The sequence below is a fragment of the Mugil cephalus genome, chromosome 11 (genome assembly GCF_022458985.1).
Source record: "Mugil cephalus isolate CIBA_MC_2020 chromosome 11, CIBA_Mcephalus_1.1, whole genome shotgun sequence".
Taxonomy (NCBI): Eukaryota; Metazoa; Chordata; class Actinopteri; order Mugiliformes; family Mugilidae; genus Mugil; species Mugil cephalus.
In genome coordinates, this window is record NC_061780.1 from 7,543,263 (window position 1) to 7,568,601 (window position 25,339).

General features: G+C 43.5%; 3 protein-coding genes across 4 annotated transcripts; all 3 read right to left on the bottom strand.

Moving 5' to 3' along the window:
• Positions 1-24: 24 nt before the first annotated feature.
• Positions 25-11,623, bottom strand: iffo1b (intermediate filament family orphan 1b). Its single transcript, XM_047598435.1, has 9 exons — positions 10,058-11,623; positions 7,092-7,152; positions 6,020-6,115; positions 5,581-5,721; positions 5,257-5,441; positions 5,017-5,143; positions 3,952-4,041; positions 3,648-3,778; positions 25-2,982 (listed from the first exon to the last, which is right to left on the bottom strand). The coding sequence occupies exons 1-9, from the start codon at positions 11,014-11,016 to the stop codon at positions 2,886-2,888; spliced, it is 1,887 nt and encodes a 628-aa protein (XP_047454391.1). The 5' UTR covers positions 11,017-11,623; the 3' UTR covers positions 25-2,885.
• A 207-nt stretch (positions 11,624-11,830) lies between these two features.
• Positions 11,831-20,014, bottom strand: opn9 (opsin 9). 2 transcript variants are annotated; one of them, XM_047598436.1, is made up of 9 exons: positions 18,876-20,014; positions 18,035-18,212; positions 17,226-17,376; positions 16,922-17,061; positions 16,432-16,570; positions 16,213-16,327; positions 13,003-13,083; positions 12,424-12,919; positions 11,831-12,327 (listed from the first exon to the last, which is right to left on the bottom strand). In XM_047598436.1, the coding sequence occupies exons 2-9, from the start codon at positions 18,153-18,155 to the stop codon at positions 12,068-12,070; spliced, it is 1,503 nt and encodes a 500-aa protein (XP_047454392.1). In that variant the 5' UTR covers positions 18,156-18,212; positions 18,876-20,014; the 3' UTR covers positions 11,831-12,067. The 2 variants fall into 2 exon arrangements, with proteins under 2 accessions (XP_047454392.1, XP_047454393.1); XM_047598437.1 differs by lacking the exon at positions 13,003-13,083.
• Positions 20,015-20,176: 162 nt separating this feature from the next.
• Positions 20,177-24,748, bottom strand: gapdh (glyceraldehyde-3-phosphate dehydrogenase). The gene is made up of 12 exons (XM_047598447.1): positions 24,634-24,748; positions 24,199-24,244; positions 22,701-22,800; positions 22,290-22,396; positions 22,071-22,161; positions 21,870-21,985; positions 21,660-21,741; positions 21,409-21,560; positions 21,211-21,289; positions 20,822-20,905; positions 20,642-20,739; positions 20,177-20,556 (listed from the first exon to the last, which is right to left on the bottom strand). The coding sequence occupies exons 2-12, from the start codon at positions 24,219-24,221 to the stop codon at positions 20,487-20,489; spliced, it is 1,002 nt and encodes a 333-aa protein (XP_047454403.1). The 5' UTR covers positions 24,222-24,244; positions 24,634-24,748; the 3' UTR covers positions 20,177-20,486.
• Positions 24,749-25,339: the final 591 nt, after the last annotated feature.

Here is a 25,339-nt window from a genome sequence, read left to right on the forward strand (position 1 = left end):
TAAACAAAGAAATCACGCACGTTGTTGTTGCTCATTTGCATCTTTTATTCATTCGGTCTCTCTCGACACATTACATACTGAAGCTCTGCATTGAAGCTTTTTAGCCATAATTTACTTTGTCTTGTTGTTTAAAGCTGCAAAGTCACACGTTTTGGAGTTCTAGACCAATACTCTGATTATTGGCAAATTGTTGCGTGACACAGATTTAAATGAAACATTTTGAAATAAGGTTTTTATCCAGTGTAAAGACAATTGTTTCTCCTTAACTACCATAGTTTGGTTTTTAAAGCTAAATAGATCAAACAGGTCATTTTGTCCTAAACCAATGATTTTCTGTTCAGGTGTGTGACTGTGGAAAGCTTTCTTTTGTAGTCTTTAAACACAAGTATATATTCAAAGCTATATTTCCTTTATACATATCATGTCAAAGCCATCATACAGTCATTTCGCTAAAAGCGTTTGCATTGCAGTAGTTCATTTTCTTGAAGTTGAGTTATTTTTAAATTGACTTAACTTGGCAACCACGTACACTCAAAAAGAAAGAGTGCCAACGGAAAGAAAAACCTCCATTTTCATTTGATTTACCATTTTTGGGGTGATCACTGTGGAAAGACAGCTCGGTGTCAAATGTCATCGATGTCTAGAGACGGTATCAAATTGGGCAATTTTATTGTTCTCAGCGTCGTGCACCTGCCTCAGTAAAAGTCCTTTTAAAAAACACTCACTTTACAGACGTAACACCCAGAATCAGACACGCTGGCACATGCATACAGAAAGACTCACACACTGCGTAGAGGGAAAAAACAACGCAAAGGGAAATGGTGCTTTATGTGTCGCAGAATACGTCTCTGACATCCTCCTCCTGTGTTCAATCAGTAGAGAAACACTCGGATCAGCTGACTCCAGCTGTGACACATGCACGAGTTTAAATCCTGTCCTTATTACTGAAACACGCAACTGAAGCCTGAGGTGCACAAGAAATCGTTTTACCAGGTTGAACTACACAGAAGAAACTACAGCCAGTACTCTATTCAGAAACCATGTCTAATAATAGCACAGTAATGCAGGGGGACGTTCCTGACAGTGGGTTGACTTGTGGCTAGATGTCGTCAGAAAAACAGAAATAAGGTAAGGTAAAAATGAGGTATGTGGTATACGCTCACCTGCAACGTGAGAACATATATGAGTAGAAGAAATATAGTGGTCTATTTCCAGTGTGTCAACATTTCCATTTTCCAGGTAATAGAGCCAACTGTGTTGTATGATACAGCTTTGCTATTTCCTTCTATGTGCAAATGCTAAGAGGCTTAAAAATAGGTTTAGTTATATACATCAAGCACCTTGGTGAAATAGCTCCAGCAGCTAAATTTATTCTTTTTTTTTTCTCCAGCAATTTCCTGTTGATTCACGAACTCATCATGTTTTATTTTGGCACACAGAGTCTACTTATGACCATTTTTGTTCATCTGATATCCTTAAAGTGATTCTGCTCAACCATGCAGCTCAAACAGCTACTTCACTTCTATCTACAGTAAGCTTACAGCTGAAAATAGAACTTTTAACAGCTCCTACGTGACTTTTCTTAGAGTTTCCAACGCCATGTCCAGTCAAACATTAACACAGTGCAGAAGTTGTTGTAATGACACCATGGAGACACTACGGCCAAATTTAAAACTGAAAACAAACATGCGTTCCACTGACGACAGCTACGTCCTTTGGTGCCGTCAACTGATCGTCAAACCTCAGACCGTCTCAGCTGCAGTCTTCACTTTGTTCAACATGTGTCTGTTTTTTTTTTTTGTTTTTTTTCCTATATGAAATGTTGTGAGTTATTGTGCAAACTTCCAAGCTTTCCCACAGAGTGATGGATATGGTATCTCTGGACGACGGCGTGGTTTGCCCTTTCTGAGCCTGACATCAAAATGATTCTGATCACATATTTCAACTGCACTTGAAATACGAGAGGTTTTGGCCGCAACTGCTTCACTCATGTCAACAATGGCCCTGAACAAGTGCATGGGATGGACACCTCCTTTTCCACTGTTGTTAGTATCGTACCCAACGATGCTGGCGGGAGGCATGTTGGTGGTCATGTCCATGTCCAGCTCAAACACAAGAAATAATTTTTTTTCACCCCCTTAATTTTTTCCACGGTAGGTTTTCTTAAACAACACACACATCATGATTCTTGCATGACGTCTGTGGTTTGAGGTTTACTTTGCCTATGATTATGTCAATATATAAAGCAAACTGTGAATGCAGCTGCAAGGCAGTAAAATGCTGAACCGTGACATCAGAGGATCCATCAAATCCAAATTAAGCTCTTGAATAAATGATCACGTCCTCCACCACCTGTGGAACAGCACGTTAAGGCTCAAGCTACCCTGATCCCTGTTTGCTTGATTGTTTGCTTTGCTGGCAGACAGACTGTAAATTTGTGAAGAGTGGCGTTTAAAGTGAAGTGACCTTACAGCAGATTACAGATTAAATGCGTATTATTATGATTTTTTTTGTTGATGTGTGCGGAGTGAAAAAGTCATGCTATTCTAGCCTTATTGAATCACAAGGAAGAATCCTGTTTGCTTATAGTCGGTTAAAGACCTTCAGTCTCTTGAATATTCACAGCATTATCCATCACAGGATTTTTGTCAGCTACTGCTGTCTGAAATAAGATGGCAGAACCTCTCCACTCAAAGTCTCCTCAAGCTGCTTTGCATGGACAACACAACCATAACCGATATGACCCAGTAAATAGATATGTTCATATGTAAACATGGTGTTGCCGTAGCTATAGGTGTGTATTGCATTTGGTGTGGTAATGGAGCCGGATACAGCGGAGGTTACGTGACCACGGCCTCTCTTAACGATGCCGCATTGAGGAGGTGTCAAGATCTCCCACTGCCCGAGGAGGACGGTGGAGATGCCGAAGACCTGTCTTCTCTCTGGTCACTCTCCTCAGTGGGCGCAGGCACGGCAGGGTTACTGTGAGAGACAGGAAAAGAAAAATATGATGGAACAAGTTCTTCATGTGTTACGTGCTTTTCTTTTTTTATCTGGCACCGGGGGAAAATTTAAATGTCACTTTTCAATGTGATATATATAGTAAATACTTGAAATGGCTCCCGGATGTTTACTGAGTATTCATTTTGCACACGTGCAAAACTTTCTAATTGTTCACAAGCAGACATACAGCTCAGTACTTTCCGGGCTTTACAAGGAGCAGTTCTCTCAAATAAGTTCATCTCAACATCACTAAAGAGGCATGAAATAGAAACTCAGTGACCCGTTAGGTAAGTGTAGGTTTTTGACTCTTACTCTTACTCCTATGTCTGGTCACATTTATGACTCATACTCTTAGGTCTACATCTGATCACATTTGTGACTCATACTCTTATGTTTATATTATGTTCTGTTTGCTTGAGACTTGGGCAAAATCATTTCCCAGCGGGGATCAATGTACTGATCTTGAATCTTGAATCTTATGTCAGAACATCGGTGGATGCTGAGCACCTCGGATGAGTGGTGAAACACCCCCCACCTTTGCCACCCGCCTTCATTTCTTACTACAAGCCCAGGAAGAAATTTAAAAATAACACCACGAATGTGAATACGTGCATGTTTGCATGTTCACATGTTTGTGCGTGTACCTGTCTCCAGTCTGTGTGATGAGCCTCCTGCAGGTCTCCATTTGGACATCCAGGCCTCTCTTCATTGAGCACATCTCCATGTACTCGTGCAGGTGCCGGTTCATGTCGCTCTTGGCTGTGGCCAGTTCCAGCTGGAAGACGGCCATTAACGTCGTTCAAACGGATGAAATCAATATATATCAATATATGAAACACGTGAAAAACTGGGATAATTAATGTTCAGTTTGGATGACTTGAGAACAAACAAATGACGTAAAATTAAACATGTCTGAAATCTAAAAATACAGGTAACAACGAGTCTGACCTCAATCTGGTCAATAGTCTCTTGGTACTCCTTCTCTCGGGACTTGAAAAGACACTCCGTGTCATTAATCACCTTTTCCAGACAGTCCTCCTGGTAGGAAGGAAAGACACATTTTGAGTGCTTGTACAGGAATATATAAATACATACACACACACACACAATACATCATTGAAGCATTTATAAGTAACGATATCATACCCATGTGTGCCTGTCATCACACAATTGTACTCCACTGTGCCTGTGCACACAGAGAGCTGCTGACCCCGTAAATTCATAGATGATCAAACACACATCCATTAAAACACAGCTGTCTTTATCCTTCCATCAGCTCAAATTCCACTGACTAATGCAGCGTCTCCCTACAAAGGTACAGCACAGTTCAAATACCACACTAGCAGCGAATGAAAACAAATACTTACATGCATTGCTCTGAAACAAACAAAATGTACAACAACACAGCTTCTGTATGTTTGTTTGTGTGTGTGTGTGTGTTTGCTGTAATTCGTCCTGAAATGGCTCTCCACAGCGGAGCGCTGAAGGTCAGACGACTTTGTTGGAGACTCTATCGACCAAGATGTCATCGAACCCACATCAGCTCACCCTCAACACATGTGCAGCTGTCGTGACAGAGAGCAACGCGGGGAAAAACAAGCCTCCAACAAATCGTAGTCTCTCTTTTGCCTGGTATCTTGCACTGTAGAATTGGTATTAAACTGGGTTATGAAAGCAGACGGGGATAAAAATCTGCATCCGTGGCTACAGTTTTAGTTTTGGGAATTTTTTCCTGTGCCAGAGAGTAAAATTAATCTCACTGCTCACATATAAAAAACTACTTTGGGTTTGAAATTTCTCCTTAAATTGTAAATTAAATGTTGCAAATCACAAATCCAATTTTATAAATCGGGAGTAATAAGTGTGGCCACATTGATGTAAACAAATATATCCTCAAAAACGCCCCCTCTTCATGGTCACAGGTGGACATTCGACCGTGTGACGTGTTATGATGATGATTATGACGACGAGGTTTCCTCTTAATCTTAAGTGACTCCTGTGACCACAGCCTACCTCTCCCGGTGGGTGGGTGGGATCCGGAGGCAGAGTGCATCCTGGGAAATCCTCCCACAGAAGCAGAGTCTCTTCAGTCTCCTCCCAGGCCAGACTGTCACAGTCATCTTCAAATTCACATTCACGCCTAGAATAAGAGTGTAAATGCGCACACACACACACACACACACGCACACACACGTTAGGAAACAATTAGTGGAGGACACTTTCGTCACAGTCATCACGTTTTGAACCACTCACAGCTGGTTCAGCATCCTCTGCATCTCCTCATTGATCTGATTGGCCGACGAGCCACAGTGTTCCTCATCTTTAACCACGCCCCCGTCACTTTCAGAGGTGCTGACAGGCTCGTCACACTCGCTCCCGTTAAAAGACAGAGGAGTCTGTTTACGGCGGCAGTTTAGGGATGATTGGTTGTTAGGGACCTGCAGCAACATTTTCAGGATTGGGTTCAGGACATGAGAGTGTCACGGTCAACACACCAGAAGCAAACATGGTGCACAAGCAAAGGATTCGGTAGGCTCAATGAAGACATCTGTAAAAAAAAAAAAAAAAATTGTGCACCTGATACATCTGGATCACATCTTCACAGTTCCTCTGCTGGGCCACGTCACACAGACGAGCGGTGATATCAATCCTGCGGCAAATGTCCATGTCCACCTTCATGGCCTTCTCCTGGATTTTACTGTCCAGCTCAGACAGATTCTGCAGAGAGGACGGAGGCAAAAACAGGGAAATGCGGTTGGAAAAACATAAAAATTTTACACCACCACTTTTTTGCTACAGACAGAAATAAAGACAAACCCGGTTAGCTAAGAAGAACAGCAGCAGGAGAACTTTTCACAACCTGGCAACCAGACGAGTTTTTTTCCTTACTAAGCAGCAGTAAATGGTGCACTGATATTGACTTGTGTGAGTCAGTTCGGCATGTTTGTAACAGGCATCTTTTTATTCAATAAAGAAAAATCAGCTGTAAATCCAGAGTTTAAATAACCGCACTCACATTGCTCATAAGACCTTTGAAGAGAACCAGCTCTGCCTTCAGCTGCTGAACTCTGACAGCCAGTTCGTCCTGACAGCCTTCACTCTCTTGCAGGTCCTGCACACACAGAAGAAGACGAAATGAACACAACAGGTGTGCATGTGACTGAAACCACAACCAGATATCTGGTACATTACAGCAAGCAGGTGGGGGGTCATCAAAATAAAAGCCTTCATCTGCAAAGTGCACAAAAACATTGTAAATGCCGAATGCACTGCAAACTCTTGGGAGCTATAGATGTGCCTGATGGCATGGTCATCCTCTCCTCTGTTCACTTATTCATATGTGCTACAATCTTGGTCAGGCTCTCTTGCGTCTCGAGTGGTGTTTTACTGTCTGTGGTCTCCAGTCAGTGCTGTGCCTGTCTGCAAAACAGCGTCAGGTAGAGATTCCTGGCAATGGTGCATGTGTACATACGCATACAGAGGATGCCCAAATACATTACAGGAAACCCACAAGCAAGTGCATTTATAGAGACACAGCTACAGGAAGTATGGCAGTAGGTTTGAAGTTGTTGGGGGATTTTTTTGAATGGAAAAAAAAAAAAATAGAACTACAACTCGTCTCGACTCTGGTAATTTTCAGCCGTGTAAGTGAGAACGGGACAAACACTTCAATCAGTGGTTAAGGAAGCAAACAGAAAACCAATTACAAGAGAGTGCAGCAGCTTTGTGTGAGTCAGGACTAATGTGATTCGCGCAGCAGAAAGTAAACAACCAGTGCCAAGAAAGATTGAGAGCTCAGAGCTCGCCACGTCATCAAACTGCTGGGGTGTAATCTACATTAAACAATTCCTTTCCATCTATACAGGCCAGCTTTTTTTTTTTTTTGACAGTGGTATTCTGACTGTGAGGAAAAGCAGGAATTGATGGAGAAAGAGAGAGGGATGACACGCAGGGAAAGTAGTGAAGACCAGCTGACATGCCTATTGTTCTTGTGACCGTGTAAACAGATTCATGTCCTCAAAACGTAAGTGGCTCAAGTGCATCTCCTGCAAGTACACACACAAACACTTATGTTCACAGCGTGTTACCTCCTGAAGGTCTGCAATCTTCTGCTGTAGATCCATCCTCATGGTGTACTCTTCCTCCCATCTAAAAGACACAGACAAGAGATGAGCAACCCTTCAGTCAGTGTCTATACGTAGACAGAGAACAAACAGACAAGGATCATATAGAATATTCATTATTACATTGACACAGGTGCATACTGAGAAGGACGTTTCCTCAAGTTGCGTTTATGCAATGCTGATGTATGATAAAGGTCACAGAGCAGTCTGTGGTGGTGCCAAGCTAAAAAGAGTGCACTTAGACCAGGTCTGTGTCTCAACCCCACGAACACAAATAAATACTTTGGCGTTTGAAAGGTTTTCTGACTTTACAAGTGGATGTTGTACAATTATAAATGCTTCTCTCCTCTGCCAAAGGAGTCCCCAAAAAGCAAACACATGGTTGAACATGAACACAAGCTAAAGCTGCATCCGCTATGATCCACTCCGTCCGCAGAATGCAACACAATTGGTTGTGACCAATACGAGCACTGAAGGAGATGCATTTGTAAAATCAGCCTTTAAGTGGGCTCCTGTAGCCCTGAGACACATACATCTGTAACACTTTAACACCCAAGAATAACTATATATGTGTGGCTGATTTAACGGTCTTCGTCTCTTGGCAACGGGCATAAACACATTTAACCGCACTGCTTCACTCTTAAACGATTAATTAAAATCAGCCTATATGTTTCTTGTTTTTTTTTTTAGTTTAAAAGTGGAGGAATAACACGGCAAGGCCGGCTGTCATTTACCCCATTTTTATTTTATGTCCGCAAGAATGGAAACACGGTTAACTCTGACTGCATGCCTGTGGATGTGATCATGAAATTCAATGTAGTTTAATTAGATTCTGGGTTTGGCATGAAACAGCAAAGTAAAGTGTGAGCGTGTGACTCAGTGATTTGCTGGGTCTCCTGACAGCTGAATTGCACGTTACTGGCACATGAATCTAACCTTTAATACGTTTAAAAGCCTGAGTACAGATCCTGTATACGGTCTCAGATTGTGTGACTTCACACGGCACATGCCCTGGGGAAATCCACTCACTGCAGTCTGCAGTCTCTAACAGAAAAGCTGTTTGAAATGCAGAATTCTGCGGCACGTCCGGACCTTGAGGGACTACTAAATCTGAAAGGATCTGAGTCATGAAACAGGGGTTGTTGTTGTCGTAAGGGATGCTTGTTTGATCAGTAAGGTGAGAGCGCGCAGAAAGTCGAGAAGAGCCTCCTTCCGCAAGCCAAGCCCCCATCCAGCAGACAGGGCTTGCAGTGCATGCTGCATTGCAGATACAGCTCTGAGAGCAGTGAGGACGATGCTGCGCAGTGGAAGTGAGGGTGGGAGAGGGGGAGTGGGATTGTGTCAGGTCTGCATGAAAAAAAATGAGTGGGACAGGGTGAGTCTGGCACTGAGGGTTAGGAACAGAGGGACAGCAGAGAGGGCGTAGGGCAGGGGGAGAGACAAAAGTTGCCCTTGAATAAAAGTACACACGCGGAGTGGGTAGGGGAGCTAGAGGTCAAAACGGGGGTTTTACAATCAAGCTATGTGTTCTGACTGGGACAGACAGTAGCAAATATAACACTGTAAAAATGTATTAATACTTGGCTGCACGCATAAAATGGCAACAAATCTTAAGGAGCAAGTTTCACAGGAAGAAACAGGTTTTAATGCCCTGATTGTCCAGGTAAACTGACACCAGATTAGAGAAGTGGAAGAACAGCCAAGACGCCCCTCAGCGGGAGAACATAAGCCGCTCAAACCCTGAATGGCACACATTATGTCACACACACACACACACACACACACACACACACACACGTCATTCACAGGTATGGAAACAAAAATCATGTCTTTCTGGAGGAGTGGAAATCAGACCACGCGTCTGGTCTGTCTCAGATCGTTAGCGCCGTCCCTCTGTCTCACCCACAAAGAACCCACTATACTGCAGTCAGAATCTCCTCTGTGAAAAATGCATGGCTGCTCATTTGGACATAATATGCGGGAATTCACTGCTGAATGTGCGGGGACATGGGGCCGACTGGACGCCACTCAGGACAGATAATGCATAACACATCCTTCAGATTCACAGTAGAACTTGGGGTGGCAGAATCCACTCCATCTTGAGCTATTTCAGCAGCGAAGTCCTCATCTACACAGACATCTGTCCTTCCTCACCTGAAGCCACTGATTATTGTTCTCATTCGTCAATTCACCTGCCATTTCTTCTGTCAACGACCTAATTTGTAGTTAGATTAAAAACATCCATCACAATTTCCCCGAGCTTGAAGTGATGCCATCATTTTTACCTTATGGGAGGTTACAGACAAGGACATGTGTAGGACTAAAGATGGGTGTATGAAAACAACGTGCTGAGAGAGACGCTTTCAGAGTTGGGGCAATAACTGTCATGTCATCGTAATCCTCCACAATCTTGATGTTCGATAAACGTTTCTGGTCCTGAAGCACCTATGAATCATTGTGTGATGTAGTGTTTTGGGTTTGTCTGGCCCCTCTGGACAAATTCTATAGATGACATCATCATCACCGTTCGTCTTAAACATGAGCTGTATTTCAGATCTCTCCCCAAAGTGCTCGGAAAATAAGTCACTGATAGGTGAGTCAAACTCCACGGTGCTTCCTGACAAAAACATTCTGACCTTTGCACATTCACCGCTGACCTTCATTCTACTTTAAATTTAGCTGCTGAAGAGTTTCCAGTGTATTTGTAGCAGCAGCACCTGCCTCTGCGTTCAGACATGAAGTGAATGCAGGGCCGGGCTGGAGGTGATGGATGCAGAAGCTATGTGCTGACTCTGCTCCTGCTGGAGACAGCTGGCCTGCAGCTGATTTTACAGCTCTGCTCATTCCTCCAAAGTAGAGCATGACATACACCACCACTCAATGAACGCGGCGCCGTTAGAAGGGTAATAAAATGGTTTTATTTCATTTACCTGCGTTTGTACTCGTCCCTCTCCCTCTTCACTTTAGCCAGGACATTGTACAGGGCCCTTATCTCTGGGGTGATGGTGTCGATCTGGACCCCAACTCCGTCCGGGTGCATCCAGGATACTCCAGGGCTGGTCAGACGCTCCGCACTGGGGCCGGACTTACGGGTGTGGTTGAAGGACCAGATGGTGCCCGGGAGGAACCGCGGAGGAGGGTTGGTGGAGCTCCCAGTGCCGGTGCTGCTGTTGGCGACCGTTTTAGAACCAAATCCTGGGGAGTCCACACAGGGGGAGGCCTGGCTGATGGTAATGGCTGGGTTAGTGGCATTTGTTTGGGTTGAGCTTGAGTTGTCAGAGGATGCAGTGAGCGGTGGCGGGAACAGTGTTGTAGGCCTCCTGGCTGAGTTGTTGGTGTTGTGGAAGGGGAGGGATCCGGGCCTGATGGGTATGGTCCCCACAAATCCAGTCTGCACACCTGCCTCCTGGGTGTGCGCCCTGTTCTCACAGCATCCACCTTGGCAGCCCTTGTTGGCATCCAGCGCCTGTTGCAGCTGCTTCTCTAGAATCTTATTTCTGCGCTCTAATTCGTGCACTTTGGCCAAAAAGCATCTGAACCTCAGATTGAGGGTTTTGAGGACACTGATGTTGGATCCGAGGTCGTTTCTGAGAGCCATCGCTGCAGGGGGATGCGGCACTGCGCGGTGCTGATAGTGGCTGTGGTGGAGGTAAGGTGTGGGTGCGGTGAAGTCAGGCCCCGGCTGATCAGGCCCCGAACCGGACTGCTCACCCAGCAGAAAGGACGCAGCGTCCGGTACACCGAAAACGGCGTCGGGAAGGAGACCTGAGGGAGAGTCCGGGTGTCCGGGCGTCTGGTTCTGCAGTGGATGCTGTTGGAGATGCGTGTTGGCCCCCAACAAAGGATTCATGCTATGGTGTAGAAAACTAAAGCGCTGCAGATCTGGCATGAACTCGGACGGGAATTGTCTTGCTACAGCAGAATAAAACGAATAAATAAAGCGTTAACGGCGAAACATACAAAGCAGACGTGCGCGCAAAACGCAAGACTTCACCCGATTATATAACCAACCCGTTTATAAATAAGAATCTTATCCTTAAAGCTCAGACGTCTTAGCGTCGGCTGATGGATCACTGCTCCTTGACAGTTCACAGAAAAACCACCTAAAGCGAGCCGAGACAGACGGAGAGGAAGGATGCGAAGCAATGGATCTGCGCCTCGGTGAGATGTATCGCAAAATAAACGCAATTAAAAGAAGAAAAGGACGCAGAGCGTGGATGAATAACAAAGAAATCCAATGCCACCGCGTCACTGAAGTTCTGGCAACAAGATGTGACCGCAGGCAGGAGCGAGAGCACTGGGATTGGAAGAGGCTTGTACCGTAAACACTGGACTAGAGGAGCGTTGGTGTATTAACGCTTTCGTTTCTGTGGGTCATTATCTTGTTTCTGCTCCAGAAATACTGGAGACAGCATGCGTGACAAATATGGGATGAACACATCCAGTTAATAAAAACTTGAAATACATGAAGCTTTTGCGGAACAAGGATCACTGGGTCCATGTTCCATTTCACTGCTGGTCTATCACCTGGTTTGTGGTAAACTAGTCAATAAATCAGCGTTTTTTTTTGTGAAAAACTAATTATAAATTATATCACAACGGGTGTGTCTTTAGACACTGTATTAGAAATTATACAGCATAATTTAAAATTTTTACTTTTCGTTGTTTTTAGTGTGATTTCCTTGAATTCATTAAAAAAAACATTATTTTTTATTTTATTTATTTACAAAAAATGGCACAAAAACTTTTTATATCCACTGTATATATTTAAGTGGCCAATATGACTGATGTTTGTGGTAGAATAGGGGCTTTCATCAGCATCACTGACTAAGAGGCATTAATGAAAAACAATAGTTGTCTTTGGGCAGAAGTCATAAATTATTTTACTGGTGCTCTTCATAGCAGACATTTTAGACCTATCCATCTATCGATCGATCTATCTATCTGGCAGAGGGAGTGCTGGATCCTCTCAAGTGTCCTCTTGTCTTCTGTCCATCTATACTGCAGTGTCTCTCCATGTTGTCTCGCGTGTCCTCGGAGACAAAATCCACTACACCAGTCCCTGCTGACGCATGCCCAGTCCAAGAGACGTTACTTCCTCGACCACCACTCGTCTTTTCTTTGTCGTCTCTTTCCGCCGACAGGGGTAAGGGGCTGCTCCTTCCCCTCCAGTTCTGGTAGTAAGAAAGGCTCATGCTCCCTTAGAGAGAAGATAAGAAAAGGGAGACTCAAATAATTGAGTATTTCTCCTGCTAAAGACAAGAAACATCAGCAAACAGTTACTTTAGTTCCTTACTTTCAGGTAAATCCTTCACTCTGCTCTGCAGTCGCCTCCTCTCTGCCTTCTCTCGGCCAAACAACATCAAATAGACTTCATCCCTGAAGTCCCTGTTCATGATCTGGTAGATTATAGGGTTGAGCATGCAGTGTGACTTGGCAAACAACACAGGGATCAAGGTGACCACATGTGGTATACTGGGGTATGAGTGAGGGCTGGGAGTGGGCCTGAGCGTGGCCTTGCTTAAGCTGGGGTTAGTTTCGGCAGCATTATCCACCTTCTCTTCGGGACTGTAGTAAAATTGTCTGAAATATTCTGAGGCGGTCCAGTTGAGCAACGAGGGGGCGTCCAGAATCTTTAAAGCTGCTGGAGAGGAAGAAGCCATGCCAATGGACTCCTGCACCGCAGTCTGCAAAGGGCTTTCTGCCCCTTTGGGGAAGAGGGCAGAGATGAGAGACACAGCGGCATAAGGCATCCAGGCCAGGAGGAAGGAGGCACACACCACTGCAGCCATCTAGAATAAGCACATGGTCAATTTTATCTGTGTGTTGTGGATCAGGAAATTACAGCTTTATTTTTCATCAGTACAGGTAGTACCTTTGTAAGCCTCAGGTCTTTGCTGGCTTGTCTGACAAAGGAGGATGAGATAGATGCTAAAGTGCGATTAGATCTGTAGACCTGCAAAAAGAATTGTTAATGGTGCTGTTTGTCTTTACTTTAGTCCTGATATTAAATCACAATGTGAAGACGTTCTGTTAAATTAAAGTCAAAAGTTTTAGAACACTCTAATTTTTCCAGTTATTTATTGCAATTCAAGTCATGCATGTGAAGTGGGGAGGAGGTTGTAGGTGAGGACCCAGACGCAGGACTATAGATGAAGCACGAAGTTCAAACAAAAAGTATTTAATAACAAACAAAAGGCGCTGCAAGCATGGCAGGAAAATACAAAATCCAAAAATCAAAAGAAATCATCAACATGACGTGGAAACATGGAAGCTGGAACAAGACATGAAAACATGGAACATGGCATGAAGACATAAAGATAACATTAACGACGCGACCAAGAACAAAGGGAAAGGCAGGACATATATACACATATATACACATGAGGGCTGAGGGATGACAAGACACAGGTGAGACACATGAGGGCAATCAACGCAGGAGAAACCAATTAACAATCAACAGACAAGGCAGCACAACAATAGGAAACCCAGAAACTTGACAAAATAAAACAGGAAACACAAGACATGACCCAGACACACATGACCAACCTCAAGGAGACAGGACAGACAGGAAACTAGGAAACATCACAAAATAAAAGAGGGAACTTCAAAACATGATCACAAAATAAAAGACAGACATAGAACCTTGACAATGCAAGCCCAATGAATAGCTTGAAATGGTACAAAGGTAAGTACTGAACAGCCAGAGGTTAAAAAAAAAGGTTTGGTTTGCAGCTGTTCTGCAGCAATGAAGGTTGAATCAGCCTTGAAAGCTGGTGCTACTAATTCCTACAGGTGTTCCAACTTCTCTGGATTACTTTCAGCCCCCTCTGTCTGCGTAAAAGCAGTCAAGTAGTGTGTTGCTAAAAAAAATGGCGAGAAAAAGGCAATTAACAATGGAAGAGAGACGGACCATCATAACACTTAAAAATGTAGGTCATTCGTACAGCGAAATTGCAGAGAAAGTCAAGGTGTCAGTGAGTAGTTTTCTTCACCATCAAAAGACACTCAGAAACTGGGGGAAACTCTGACAGGAAGCGATCTGGCAGACCCAAAGCCACAACTGAATCAGAGGACAAGTTTCTGAGAGCTAACAGCTTGTGTGACAGGCGGCTCACAGGACAACAGCTTCAAGCACAGCTTAATAGTAGTCGTCGTAAGCAAGTCTCAGTTTCAACTGAGAAGAGAAGACTTGAAGCTGCAGGTTTGACAGGACGAGTTGCAGCAAGAAAGCCATTGCTAAGATGTCAGAATAAGACAAAGAGGCTCTCGTGGGCCACGAAACACTGCCACCGGACTACTGAAGACTGGAAGAAGGTATTATGGACTGATGAATCAAAATTTCAAATCTTTGTACATCATCGAGTAGGCAAGAGGATGGTTCCACAGTGTGTGACATCAACTGTCAAACATGGAGGAGGACATGTGATGGTCTGGGGCTGTTTTGGTGGATCCAGGGTCGGTGACTTGTGAAGAGAGAGAAGCACCCTGAACCAAAACGACTACCACAGCATTCTGCAGCACCATGCAGTACCTTCTGGTATGCGCCTAGTTGGTCAGAGGTTCAACCTACAGCAAGATAATGACCCAAAACACAAGTCCAAGCTATAACAAAACTACCTCAGGAAAAAAGAACGGGATGGTAAGCTTGAAAACATGGCGTGGCCAGCACAGTCTCCAGACTTAAACCCCATCGAGCTGGTTTGGGATGAACTGGACAGAGGAGTGAAAGCCAAGGAACCTACAAGTGCCACACATTTATGGGAACTTCTGCAACAGACTCGGATACAACTTTCTGAAGAATATTTTTTTTTCTATTGTAGAAAGAATGCCACGAGTGTGTTCAGCTGTTATATCTGCCAAAGGTGGCTACATTGATGAGTCAAAATTTAGAATACATTTTGGTCTATAAATTGATTCCACTGATTCAACTCAAATTGCTTATTTGTTCTATGCTTTCATTTCAGAGTGCAATGACACAATAAACTAAATAATTTTCAGTAAAAAAAAATGTAAAGTGTGGTGATTTAAAACTTTTGACTGTTTGTGTGTATATATACACTTATTAATCCTATAAACCAGTTTATATCAATGCAGTCAACACTGTGTGGTTAAAGCCCAGTATTTCCAAGTTTGTTGCTAATATTCAAGTTAGATTTCTATGTGAATAGATATTCTACATTGCCGGGATTTAGTATGATCAGATCACAATCTGTCACACTGATCGAACAAAAGTCCAAAGCCACGTGTCTGAGGCCGTACGTACAAACAGTTTGTTTCCATACCAGCTGTGTCTAGGGCGATTATTGGAGGGGTCTCCCCTTAACGTGTTTTGTCTCCAGTAGCAAAGGTCAGCTCAGGCAGGTAGATCTTTTAATTCCCCATTCTGTTATCTTTCTTACAGAGACTTGACAGCACAAACATTTCTTTGCAGTATTGTTCCGTGTGCCAAAGTTGAACGTAAGGAGTTAGGTGTCTCATCTACAGTCTGTGTAATATCTACTACTGTAGGCAGGTGGCGCACCTCATGCAGTACTACAGGCTCAAAAGTCAAACAGTGAAGGACTGTGGATGAGGCCTACAGCAGATCTCTGTCAGGTTAAGTGCATCCTACATTTAGAATATTACCTTGTCATCAGCCTTTTCAGGAAATGTAACAGCTTCAGTTTACCACTGATAGTAATGTAAAACAGTCGAAATATTCTATATAATGTGTACTTTTAAATGACATTGATTTATTTATTCTAGATGGATGATGTTTCAGGTGATCATGTTTTGCTGATGTCAGTTCACCTCCCATCCTGTCTGGCTACGTCATTTGCTGTAGATAATACACTGATTATTGTATTCCACAAACCAAGCTATCCCTTTACGTTTGTTACACAATCTGGTCCTGCAGAATAAAAATAACTCAAAGAGGCTTAATAATCCTATATATATTCATTTACCCACCTCAAAATAACAGTGAATCTAGGGTCATGCACAGAGGCCGTGCACACATGTTCACATTATAATAATATAAAATAGCTACACAGACACAGCTGCTCAATCTCATTTTGTAGCACGAAGCAGCAGCTGTCCTCACCGTCATCAGGATGGCCAAATATGACGTGATGATGGCTAGCGTGGGAAATCCGAAGCACAATGTCAGAATGAGGAAAATATAGATTCTGTCGTTTGCCGATGATCTCATTCTCCACCTTGACATAGGTGTACAAAGCAGAGGACAAATTAGACGTCAGCTGACTTTTATACACGTTGAGCCCATCAGACAGAGCTAACTGATAATTAACTCCTTAATTACCAGTTGATGGTGCAGCTGGTTCCATAAGGTTCGGGCCCATAACTTCCAAAGCCAAAAGCAGGCAAGAAGGACCAGAATAACGTGTAGAGCCACACGGCGGCAATGGCCAGGTACACATGACGCCTCTCGAGCCATCGACCTGGAAGCAACAAGCATGCAAACCACTTTCGTGTGAATGTTTAAACAGCATGTGCACGTAAAAGCAGAGTGAACGCTTGGGAAGTCTTGACATTTCACACACACACATATCTGAATGACCTTTGCGGATGTAATAATCCTCGAATCAACAATTCTTTAAATCAGCATATTTGTGCGGGGTCAAAGCTGTACACCCTTATTAAACCGAGGAGAATGTGTGTACAGAGTGTACAGCCTTTGAGAATAACATGTGTAATCGTGGAAGCGAGATATGAAAGTTAATCAAGTTATCGGGGTCGGACGGATTTATGGTGCGCATCTGGTTTGTGTTTGAGGAAACTCAAAGAATTACCATATCTCAAGCAGCAAATCTTCAGGCAGCGTTCCAGGGAGATGAGACAGGTGGTGAGCAGAGAACCGATGCCAAACACGAAGCCCTGAATGCCGTACCAGAAGCATCCCATTTCCCCAAACACCCAGGCGTGACACAGGCTGAACAGGCAGACGGAGAGAGGGGCTTTAGTCCCGTCCTTTAACGGATCATCACCCTCTGCCTTCTGACAAATGACTGCAGCTCGTTACTAGATGTTAGATGTGTGTATTACACCAACAGAATCTTCAGAGTTTATGCCTGGAAATAATCAATTATTCGGTACCTGGAAATAATGAAAAATGGCGCTCCCAAGAGGCTGAAACCAAAATCGCAGAGAGCCAGGTTGATGGTTAAAAGCTCTGGAGGTCTGAGCTTCTGTCTTTTTCTCCAGTAGACTAACAGCACTGTACCATTGCCCAACACCGAAGAGACACCTGGAGAACATTAGACACAGAGAGATTGTTCACGTTTCTTCACCTCAGCTCGGAGTGAATCATTGCTGTTAGTCTCCTGTTTTTCTCCTCATCAAACGCTGACACATGAGCATACTCCATGCTGCTCCACAGGAATCAACCCAGTGAGAGACAGACACACGTCGACACATTTAAAAGTGTGGAGCACCTGTTCGGTTTCAGTGTGATGCAGACTGTGAAGCTAATCAGAGTATTTTGTTGTAGCCAGTGACAGACAACCATTCACAATCGCATGAACACCCACAGCCAATTCAGAATCACCAATGAACATAACGAGAACTTCTTCAGAGGGTGGGAGGAAGCCGCAATTACCTGAAGTTTAATGAAATCTAGATCATTTAGGTAGCATTTCATTTTTTTTCTCCATATAGTAGGCATGCATGCATTTTATATTTAATCCACACACCAACTGCCTGCGGCAATGTGCTGACGTGACGACTGAGTGAAAATGATTATTCAAGCATAAGGATAAGAAAAGAATAATTCAAAAAATCATTTTACAGATGCATAGATAAAATATCCAACAGGAGGCTTGTGAATCAGTAAACATTTTCAGAGACATTATGACACAAGCCTCCTGTGAAAAAAAAAACATTTGAAAGCACCGCAGTGATCTGACCTGTGAAGATGAGGAAGACGGCGACAAGCACATCCACAGAGGTGGAGAGCTGGGAGACGAAACTGGGCTCGATGGATGAGGGGACAAACCAGGAGCTTCTGTACGAGCCATTCTTTCCCATCGATGTGTCACGCTGATCTGCAGCTGCACACAAAGAGTCAGGGCAACTCCCAGGCCACTGTACATACACACAGAAACAGAAATCAGTGAAAAATACTGCAGCCTACAATGTGGAAGTGAAATGACACACTTCATCAGTTTCAGCTGAAAGTTCAGTTATTTATCATTTATTTTCTGTGCTCATAAAAACAGACAGACTTTTTAATTTTCCAGCCTTAGAGAACAAAGAGCTTTGAAAACAGAACAGAGAGTGAGATGCAGCAGTATTTCACTTAAGATTCAACATATCACTGTGGCTGATTATTTTCTTTCCGTCACTGCTCTCTGTAGTGTGCACAGACAAACCTAGAAGCACAATATCATTTCTATTCCATGACTTTAAGTTCGGTATAGACAATTCCTTTATATAAAATATAAATCAGATAATCAATTATAAACGAAGTAGAAGAAAAAATGGCCTCAAGGCTTAATATGTTAATGTGTAAATATAGGATACAAACATAGACTTTCTCACTGAGCATCTGTCCCTTCAGGGCTTTTATACTCTGATGGTCCCATGAGTGACACAGGGGTCAGCAGGGTAATAAAGTTACAGCTAAAACAAAGAATAAAGATCGGAGAGGAAAACAAAGTCCTGCAATGACCTATAAAAAAATATTTTTATACATTTCTCACATCCATGTTACATTACATGTACACTAAACTGAGCGTCTCTTCTCACCTCTCCCTCGACTGTCCCTCGCTAGCGATTCTTCTTCACAGAAAAGGTCTTTTCTGATATTACTACACACTCGTTCCTCAGGAGAGAAAATGCGCTGCTGACAGTGTGGCTTAGAAATGATCAGTGGGAGGCACACAAAGGAGGAAAGAGAGAGAGCGAGGGAGGGAGGGAGTGGAAGAGGGAGGAAGGAAGGGCAAATGACAAGCAAGTCTTTAACCTCTTTTCTTTTTTAGGAGTTTTTATCTCCTCCCCAGAAACCTATCATGTTTTCCTTGAATACACAAGTCCATCAAGGTTCTACAGCCAACTTTAGGATCTCATTGTCACTGTAACAAAAAAAAAAAAAAAAAAGTACACAAAGCAAAGAGGACGCTGAGTAAATGCACCACAATCACTCTCCTGAAAGAAACCGCATGATGTGTGGGAGCAACAGGAGCCTATGCATAGAGTATATTTATACGTTTTCACTGAATCAGGTGATAGGCAAGAGCTGTAGCTTCAGATTTAAAAGGGAATACTTCAAACTGAGCTTTGGTGTCTTATTTTTATTTTTTTTTTTAATATGACATCAGCTGAAGTGTCTGATATTTTAAATGTGACGACGCAACAAACTGACCTTAGGTTTTATCTAATGACTCTGTGGCCAGAGTTACTGCAAAGGCTGTTGCCTGTAACTCATTCTGAGCCTCATGGAGAGGTTTTGAGGAATTATAAAGTAACTACACTGACTGAAAAAAAAAAATTCTCAGTATACTGAGGAATTATGTAAATTTAACTCAGAATCTGCCTTTAAAATGAAAACTGCCCATCTTTTTTTTTTTTTTTTTTTTTAATGTGGGGTTCGAAAGAATAAATCTTCCCCCTTTGAAGCCAATCAGCATTTATGTTTGTGTTTACAGCTTGTATCCATCATCACCAGTGTGTCAGACAAGCAATCAATATAGAGAGAACTTGTCACTCCTCATTACCTGGAGACAGAATATGTGTCTAGGCTGTATTAGCTTCAGGCCTCTAAAGAAACCCAATGGAGCAGATTTTGAACAGCACACCACCCATAGCTTTTTTTAGCGAATATCGATTCAAGGGGAAAATTAACCCCACAGCGCCACAGAACGAGGAGAACAGGCAATTAAAACTCGCTAGTGTATTCCCAGGAAGGAAATTCATCAAGTGTATAGATAGAAACCTTTTAAAGGGTTTGCTCGAGTCGGATTCTATCACTAGATATCAGCATCAATCAAGCTGGAGACGCTGCGATATGGAATCATCGTGTGCAGTGGCAAAAAGAAACGAGGCGCGAATCTCACAAATCGAGGACTTTATTCCACCATTGACTGCAGTACGCGCGTACTACAGGCAAATACTCACACCTTCAAGCCATCCAACACAAGAACAGAACAGGGAAGTTAACAAATAAAAAAAATAATTGGTCACCAATTTAAATCTTTCATTTGCTCTCTGTGGGACCTTTCCTCAGGCGTATAATGGGGGTCAACTATCTGGAATCAGAGTAACGGGTAATACAACGTCTTCTTGTACATCTAGAACTCTGGATTCAGACAAATGAGGGTAACGCGGCACAGTGCAGGGATGTTCAGTCGACTGGTTGTTTTACTCCTTGGTAGACATGTGGGCCATCAGGTCGCAGACGCGGTTGCTGTAGCCGAACTCGTTGTCGTACCTGCCAAAGAAGAAGAAGAAGAGAGTCAATATGCATCACTGGGAACGCGGTGAGGATGTGAGAGCAATCCACGCTGAAGGCGTACCATGAGACCAGCTTGACAAAGTGGTCATTGAGGGCGATGCCAGCGCCAGCATCAAAGATGGAGGAGTGGCAGTCGCTGTTGAAGTCTGTGGAGACAACCTGCAGTAGAGCGAAAAGAGCGTCCCATTAGTAAACAACCACAGAGGAAACAAAGCAACGGTGGAGACAGGTGAGCACATGCCTGATCCTCTGTGTATGCCAGAACGCCCTTCATGGGTCCTTCAGCTGCGGCCTTCACAACCTTCTTGATGTCTTCGTACTTGGCCTGGAAAAAAAAAAAGTTGCATTTTAAATGAAAATCTCAAGTAACACTTTATTTTACCAATTTAAAGGATAACAAATTTTGTTTTGATCCAAACAGAGCTCTTAGATATACACATTTACTTTTCACATTTATTAATACCTAAAGACTGGAAATAAAGTGCATGGCTTCAAGCTCTACGCTGGTTATTTACACTTTCAACATACTGGAAATATTGGATAGCTTAAAGTCATGGGATTTGTGTAGAATAAAAATAATTCCCATCAACTAAACGTTTAGTTCATTAGTTTGTGCTTGCAGTCACTCACGGGTTTCTCCAGACGGACTGTCAGGTCAACCACGGACACGTTGGGGGTGGGGACACGGAAGGCCATGCCAGTCAGTTTTCTAGAAAAACAAAAACATATATATATTAAAAACAAAAAAAACAAACACATTTTGTTGATTTATAAAACAGAATTATTGCCAAGATGCTGCTGCACTGAAGGAATGTCTTTAGCACTGACCCGTTGAGCTCAGGGATGACCTTGCCAACAGCCTTGGCAGCACCAGTGGAAGCGGGGATGATGTTCTGGCTGGCACCACGTCCATCCCTCCACAGCTTGCCAGAGGGCCCGTCCACGGTCTTCTGGGTGGCGGTGATGGCGTGAACTGTGCTCTAATTGAACGATTGAAAAAGACACAAAGGAAGAGGTTGAAATGCAGCTCAACGGTCACTTGGTGAAATGGTTCTCATGTAGAGAGGGACAGCTCTCACCATCAGGCCCTCAATGATGCCGAAGTTGTCGTTGATGACCTTGGCCAGGGGAGCCAGGCAGTTGGTTGTGCAGGAAGCGTTGCTGTAAAGAAACGACACCGGTCATCTTCATTTTCAGAATAAAGGCATTGTGTCAAAACATTTTTAGTGACGACCAATGAGGCAAACAGCCGTGAAGGAATTTACACACGTTAATGAGTGTCCTCTTACCTGACAACCTTGAGGGAGTTGTCGTACTTCTCGTGGTTGACGCCCATGACAAACATGGGAGCATCAGCGCTGGGGGCGGAGATGATGACTCTCTTGGCACCACCCTTCAAATGAGCCTGTAACATTGTGTTGAAATATTAAATCAGTGCCCCTTTTGTACGTCACATACGCGTCATTTTCAGAGCAGGAGCGAGTACGTACAGAGGCCTTCTCGATGGTGGTGAAAACACCAGTGGACTCCACCACATACTGGGCACCGGCATCGCCCCATTTGATGTTGGCGGGATCCCTCCTGAAAAACAGATTTCACACAAGGGTTAGTGCATGTTTTTGAGTGCATCCGTGTGTGTGTGTGTGTGTGTGTGTGTGTGCGCGTGCATGAGTGGCGCTTTATGATTAAACGGCAGCAGGTGAACTCACTCGTGGAAAACAGTGATTTTGTGTCCATCGATAACCAGCTTATCTCCCTCAACCTTGACCTCGCCCTTGAAGCGGCCGTGGGTGGAGTCATACTTGAACATGTAGACCTAAAGAGAGGGGAGAATAACAATTTTGAGGACAATTTTCAAAAATATATGTATCTGAACAATATTTAATAATTTACAATTTTACAATAATTTACCGATATTTATTTATCGGTAAATTTGCATATAAAAAAGGAAAAGTGTGCCTCCAACTCCAGACGTCTAAAACTCACATTTAATTTCTGCATGTAGGTTTAGATGAAATTGTGAATTTAATGCAGATCAATGTTTTTAAAAAGGTCGTGCAGGTATCACGTGTCAGCATGCGGCCGATGATGATCTGAAACTCCCACGCTGCTTCACTTACCATGTACTCCAGGTCGATGAATGGGTCATTGATAGCAACGATCTCCACCTTCTTGGAGACGAATCCGGCGCGGGTCACCAGGCGACCGATGCGGCCGAATCTGCAAAGTGAACAGAGTTGAGGCTTAGTCTGGCCTCTAGGTGGCAGTGTGATACCATGGAAATCTGACCAATGTCACTTCTGAAGAGTTCCAGTAAAATGAAGGTGCATAAGATTATTAACTGGAAAAAAAAGGCTGAAAAATTAGTTGGATGACATTTTGACATTTAGTCTACTTAGGACCTAAAAAGACATATTCACTGTAAGCTTCAAGCTTTTTCCTTTGTATGCGAAAGACCTAACTCGTGACACTTGAAACCACAGTTGCAGAAAGGCCAGGGTTCAGGAGGAGGGGCAGGGGGAGGCGTGTGCCGCAGAGTTTATGGCCGCAGAACGTCATTCATTTCTCTGGAGGCTAAAGTCGAAACGAACCTCACATGTGGTAATCCCGGTGACGGCAGAGCCCTGTTTGATCAGTGGCCCAGTTACTTTTTAACCACAGGTCGAAAATCCTGGCACAGATAAACTCTGTCGCCAGACACTGGACGTACAGGATGAGGGACGGCGAGATAAAGAGTTGTGATGTAGCCTCCAACATCAGATTAAGTGTGTTCCGTAACTTTTGAGTTGAGTATGGTTGCTTCACACAGCAGGGAAAAAAAACCCCTACATCTCCTGTCGAATTACCCCCTCCGCCAGAGGCACAGCCCACATTGTTATCTGCTGAAGACCAAAGTTCAAAAGATCACCAACAAAACATGCGCACAGCCGGGTCCTCGGGTTGGTGTACATGCATCTGTGCATGTCCTCCATATCAGAGCGTTACTTGTGCTTCAGCTGTTGTTTGGTGTCGCCATTAACAAACGGGCTCCCTGCTCAGTGCTCACAAGAGATTTAAACTAAGAACACTGATGGTATGGCAGCTGGCATGTGAATATTTCACCAGTGTGAGTATCAGAGAGGGGAACGCTTCTAAACAATTTAAATGCATCGGTGAAGGACACTCAAGTTTGGAGACATTAAGAGGAGACACTGAATGTGGAGTATAGTTGCAGATTTCACATTCTACTAAAGGTTGTTTTTTGTGGCACTGGGTTGACTCAGTAGTTGGAAACTAGAATTGTTTTCCTGTTCATAGGAGAAATAGAAACTTAAGACGGCCAACCCTGAGAAACTATAAAGAAAAATATACTCCCAAAACACAGTTTGAAAGTCCCTTGGTTCCGTTTCAGGCATTCTTTCATCTACTATTAAACTTCCCTTTAGTTTATCTGTGTGCATATGAATATTTTTATACATACATCAAGCATTTTTGATAACTCGGCCACAAAGGACAGGGTGAACATGCACAGGTTTGGTGTGTGATAGTGTGAGCAGAGATTGTACGGCAACAGATTAAATTCAAGTGTCCACATACTGGTCATTAGCTTCAAGTAAAGGAGTGAAAAAGTTCTCTTACCCATTGATACCGACTTTCACCATTTTGCCTGAGTTGGTCTAGTCCTCTAGAGGAAGAAACAAAAAAGAAGAGCAAATAATCCCTGTTAAACACTGATTTGATGCTCGGATCACGCATGAACAAAGGCAGCATGGAAAAACTATACAATGATAAGTAATCTGTGATCACAGTACTAATAAATAAATGTGCATTTTTTTTTTTTAAGAAAACTTCTGCAAGCGTAGGAATGAGAACATGATTCGTTTTACATCGTTATATGTAGACAAGTAATTTTCTTTCAAACTGGTGACACCATGCTTTAAAATGAGCGTCAATCAAGTGCGTTCAAGTTGTCTCCAGGTGATCTAAATCAAGGTGTTCACTTGTGTAGCCTGAAGTTTCTGCAGCTTCCCGACTGTCTGTGGTCGAAATCATCAAGCAGCCGAAGGTATTTACCGTTTGTGAGATGCCTCAGTCTGTCTTGACTCCGGTGTGAGTGGGGAAGAGTGAAGTTGCGTCCAGTGTTTTTATGATTGACCGGCGGGACGCCACGCCCCCCTCCGTGGTCGCCGCTCCTCGCCCCGCCCCCTTCTGAATGTCAAGGTCGTCAGCTGCACAGAGAGACACGCAGGCTGCAACTTCACTATATTAGTCAAAGCTTCCATCTTTTCACCTCACTGCTGCTGCTAATTATCCACATAAAATTTGGAAACATTTTGTTTATTCATTTTTTCCCCAATTACTAGAGCCGTCAAGCCTCTTTTTGACTTTGCACCAAGTCTATATCTAGTTTTCTTAAAGTCTAGATATAGACGGATAGTGGTTTGAAAAAAGAGAGGGGGTCCCTTTCTGACCTTCTCAGTAAATACACACACACACACAGAGGGAGAGGGGATCAAATCTCTGTCTTCCTGACTGTGACATTTACTGTCCAAAGACCATGACCCTTCACTCTTCACTTGACTCATTCTGTTGCTACTCTTACTTTCCTGCCGCTCCATCTCTCCAGCAGAGGTTGAGGCTTAGTTACTCAACATGACCACATGATCACTGCACATGTGCAGAGGAGCATGTTTGAGTGTGTTAACTCAGCTGATCTACGGCTTCGTGAAGTTATCAGGAAACTAAAACAATGTACCGCAAGCGTGAATTGAAGTGCTGC